This window comes from Myotis davidii, unplaced genomic scaffold (assembly GCF_000327345.1).
Source record: "Myotis davidii unplaced genomic scaffold, ASM32734v1 scaffold44, whole genome shotgun sequence".
NCBI lineage: Eukaryota > Metazoa > Chordata > Mammalia > Chiroptera > Vespertilionidae > Myotis > Myotis davidii.
In genome coordinates this window covers 2,519,235-2,523,773 of record NW_006299705.1, presented here as the reverse complement: position 1 = coordinate 2,523,773, position 4,539 = coordinate 2,519,235, and the positions used below count along the sequence as shown (strand labels likewise).

General features: G+C 39.0%; 1 protein-coding gene across 1 annotated transcript in view; it reads left to right on the top strand.

Annotated features, from left to right (window-relative positions):
• The window catches only part of ANKRD31 (ankyrin repeat domain 31), a 124,236-nt gene that overhangs the window by 26,971 nt on the left and 92,726 nt on the right, over positions 1-4,539 (top strand). The window contains exon 6 of the mRNA XM_015571672.1: positions 4,374-4,417. Within this exon, the coding sequence (XP_015427158.1) occupies positions 4,374-4,417 (44 nt within the window). The remainder of the gene's footprint in view (positions 1-4,373; positions 4,418-4,539) is intronic.

The window sequence follows — 4,539 nt, the reverse complement described above, 5'->3', positions numbered from 1 at the left end:
ATCAGTTGTTTGCTTGCTTTCATTTATTTCATTTGTGACATGTTTCTTTGTCTCCACATTTTAGTTGCTTCCTTGTTTTCATTTCTATGTATTAAGTCGATCTTTTCTCTATCCTGGAATTGGTAAATTGACCTCATGTAGTAGGTGTCCTGTAGGGTCCAGTGGCTCAGCTTCCCCAGTCACCTGAGCTGGGCCCTCTAGGTACACCTCTGTGTGGTCTGTGTGCACAGTCTTGTTGTAGATGAGCCTTTATTGCTGTTAGCTTCATTGGAAAGAATTGGCCTCCAGGCCAATTGGCTGTGAGAGTCAGCTGTGACTATGGTGGGAGAACTTCTGTACTGAGGACACCCTTATGAGGCAAGACTTGCTCCACTGGGGCTTTGGTGCTCACTGAGTCTGCCCCCTGAGTGTGTCCCTTATGGATTTGAGGAGTTGTAATTGGATGGTCCCACTCTGACCACTGGATACAGTGGCTCTTTGATCTAAGGAGCTGCTAATCTAGCCTCTGCCTGAGGCTACCCAGCAGAAGTCAGTTGTAAATCAATGCAAATTGCCCTGGGGCCTTGGGCCAGCTGCGGTTTGTTAAGTAATTTTCAGATTACAAAAGGCCGGGCCTTTCATATGCAAAAGCCTCCATAGATGGCTTGGGTGGGGCGGGGTCTCGGGATCAACAGGGCGGGTGGAGAGAGCAGTATGGCTGCTCTCGGTCCTGCCCTCAGAGGCCCCGGCAATCGCTGCGAGGGCCTCTGAGAGAAAGCTGCCCTCGAGTTCTGACTGATGCCAGACAGTCCATTTTCTCCTTGTATGAGTCTGGGTCCCCAGAGACTCGCCCGGAACTGGAGCTCAGAGCTTGAGACTTCCTCCCAACTGAAAAAGACAACCATGTTCTCAGCCGCCAGCCCTCTCCCCATGCGCCTCTGTACCTCTGTATTTTACTTCCGCACCGCGCCTCCTCTGAGTCTCGGTATGCTTTTCTCTTTCCTTCTTGTAGAATTTCCACTCAGCCAGCCTTCCTGTGGTTCTGGATGATGTCCATTCTGTCGTTTAGTTGTATTTTTGAAGTGGTTGTGCGAGACAGCAATCTCCGGTGTTTACCTATCCCGCCATCTTTGTTTCTCCCCTTTGAGAAGTTTAAGTTTATTAAAGTAAAGCCAGATAATTGGCTGTTCAGTTTTGAATTCTCTTGAGGGAAATGTGTCATGCACCAAGAAAAAAATCAGTCAATAACTTCAATCATAAGAAAGCATAGGAACAGATATAGAAATAATGTAGAATGAATTATACCAATGTATTGTTATAGAATTAGGTTAAGAGTACTAATAAGTTTTATGGCCATTGTATTCATGTGTGTTTTGTCTAATAGTATGTTTGAAATTGCAAACATGTTACATTTGCAGTTTAAATTATTTAAGGGAATTTAAGTTTGTAATTAATGTTGAAATATTAAAGAACCAGTAGTTTTCAGATTAAACAAAAGTTTAATAAATTGACCATTAAACAAATGTAAATACAAATAGTAATGGATGTTTCTCTTCAAGTATAAAAACCTTTGTGGTTTTTCAGATGTCTAATTAATAGCAAATAGCCTAATATAATTCAGATTATGCCAAACATGCCTTCCAAATGTGGTGAAAACCTATTTAGCATCTTTTACAAGATGCAATTTATAGATAAACTGGAACAATCATGAAGCTACAGAGGTACCATAGTAGAGATTGAAGTCCTTTTTTTATGTAAGTACTAGACTCCCAGTGCACAAATTCATGCACCAGTGAGGTTCTCCAGCCTGGCCGGTGGGATCAGGCCGAAACCGGCTCTCTGAAATCCCCCAAGGGGTCCCGATTGCAAGAGAGTGCAGGCTAGGGCGAGGGACCCCACTGGTGCTCAATTGGGTCCAGGGAGGGATTTGGGAGGTTGGCCAACTGGGGAGGGACCACAGGAGGGCTTGATTGGCCGGACCCCAGAAGCAAGCTAACCTACAGGTTAGAGTGTCTGCCCCCTGGTGGTCAGTGCACGTCATAGTGAGTGGTTGAGCGGCCTTAGCATATCATTAGCATATTACTCTTTGATTGGTTGAATGGACAACTGGATGACCAAACACTTAGCATATTAGACTTTTATTATGTAGGATGTCTTGAACAATTTGAGAGAGAGGTGACATGGATGATAGCATGCCTTGGGTATTCCTTTCTCTCCTTTGGATTTTGATCATGATAATGAGGGTCAGCAATAGTTAGGCAAAAGATCTATTCTCATTTTTCTCATACTCGGTCCTAGAAAAACAGGGTTTCACTATGCCCTGCATTTCCCACACTTCCAACCTCCTACCCATTTGGCCTTCTGAGAGCCGTTATACCTTATGATGCTATTGGTATCTGCACTTTTGCCACACGAATAGCATCATAAGGCACTCATTGAACTTCTGAGTCGCAAGTATTTTACTGAATGTTCCTTTAAAAGTGCCATTGGACTTTTAACTTCAGAATTATAACTTCATGGTGTTTCTTGATGCCATGAAGCTTCTGTGACTTGAGACTCAGAAATAATTCCCTTCCCTTCTGACACTTCATTGAGTTTCCTCTTGCCTTTACTCTTCAGAGTGTTCAGCACAGGAAGCTCCTTTTGTTATCATCCTAGACTGTGGGTTAATTTACATATAAAGAAACGATTACATTGTTAGATAGTATAATTGACTCTGTTCTCATACAATTCTCTCTTCTCCCTCCCGATTCAGAGTAATTCTAACCAAAATAAGTAAATGATCTTTAGTAAATATGATAATATTGGCCTTAACATAGTTGGTTTATAAGTTAAAATTCAGTTCCTCTGAGCCTGTTCTTTTCATTTGGCACTTTAGAATTTATTTCCTATACAGTACATTTTATCTTTTCAAGTGATAAGTAGAAAATCTTTTAATAATTTATTAAAGGAGAGACAGGAACTCAAGAAAAATACTTTTTTTATTTGTGAAAACTGTTTTAAGTAAATTTTGTTGCTGGAAAGTGAGAATTCCTTCTAAATGTGCTTTTAAATATAGTAATCAAATTATAATAATACACTTCATTACATTAATTTATCAAGTTTTAAGAATAGTAACTATTGGCATAAAAGAATGATCGTTTTTATATTGAGGTGGTTAGTTAGAAACAACATAAAAGATGACTGAGATTCTTTCTTTACTATTCAGAGAAGGAGGGAGAGGATGAACTCTTTTTCTCTTTTTGAACTCTAACCCCAAAGGATTTGAGAATTTATTAAAAACAAAAACCTCCTTGCAAAGATGATTGAAGATGTATCTATTGTTTTTAAAGTGTTCCTTTATTGGTATTACATTTTAAACAACCAGAGTTATAAAATTTTAAACAAAGATATTGATAGTGTTATATATCATTATTGCTTGGCACAAAGGACTCTAATGCAAGGATAAGAAATGATTTATTCTTACGACTTTTTGCTCATCATTCTTCGAGGAACTGGAATACCATGATCTTCCTAGCTGATTTTCATAGCTTTTCCTCTTCAAATGGCAAAGGTGAAGCAAATAATAATAATTACAGGTTTTGCAGGCGGTAAAGCTCAGTGAGCATATAAGCTCAGTATGTTTATTTCCCCCCTGAAAAACCTGTCTTGCTTGTGAGGATGTATTCTGAGGTTTGGTGGATAATTACTTGCTTACACTCTAGGTCTGGATATTGCCTAATCAAAAGAAACCAAAGTAATGACTCAAACATATGCCAGTGAGCCCTGAATTCCTGCGTAAGTGTGTCAGAGTGGCAGGGCCTTGCTGGTGCAGGTTGGAGGCAAGAGGAATGGAGGAGGGGAAATATCTCTTTTCTTGATCCTCCTTAACTTGGTGTGAATTGCTGTCATCCAGCTCATCTCAGAGGCAGCAGGCCAGGTGAGGAGTTGATGGTGAAGGCACATTTAGGACAACCTCCTGACTCTACATGGGCATTCCTTTTCATGCTTAACTTGACAGCATGAATTTCTTTAAATTATAATACCTATACTGGATAAGAACACTCAGAAAGTAGATGTGATTTTTTCCCTGGTAGTTATAAACAGTTAGAATAGCTCAGCCAAAATAGAAAGGTTGGCTTTTAGCTAAAATAATTCCAAATAATTATAATTTTACTTGACTTCATGTAAAATATTTTTAAAGAAATGGCAAAATTTTCTTTTATAAACTTTATTGGCAACATAATCATACTTTTATGTCAAATTGGTATAACATTTAGAAAATATTTGAAATGTTACATATATTTCTGAGGGAGTCATTTCAAGTTATATGATTAAGAAATGCCAGGTGAGGGTATGTATGGTTTTAGTACTTTAATAAAACTGGAATGTAAACATATATTTTTCTCTTCTAGGGCCTAAGGCTGAAAATCCTGAAGTTTTGCCACACCCAGCAAAGGTTGGTCTACATAACTGAGATGAAGCATGCAGATCAGAGGTTTAGATTTTTTAAAAAAAATTATGATGATTAAAGCCTCAAGCCCATTTAGACTCTTCCTTGGTCAATATTACTATACCTGT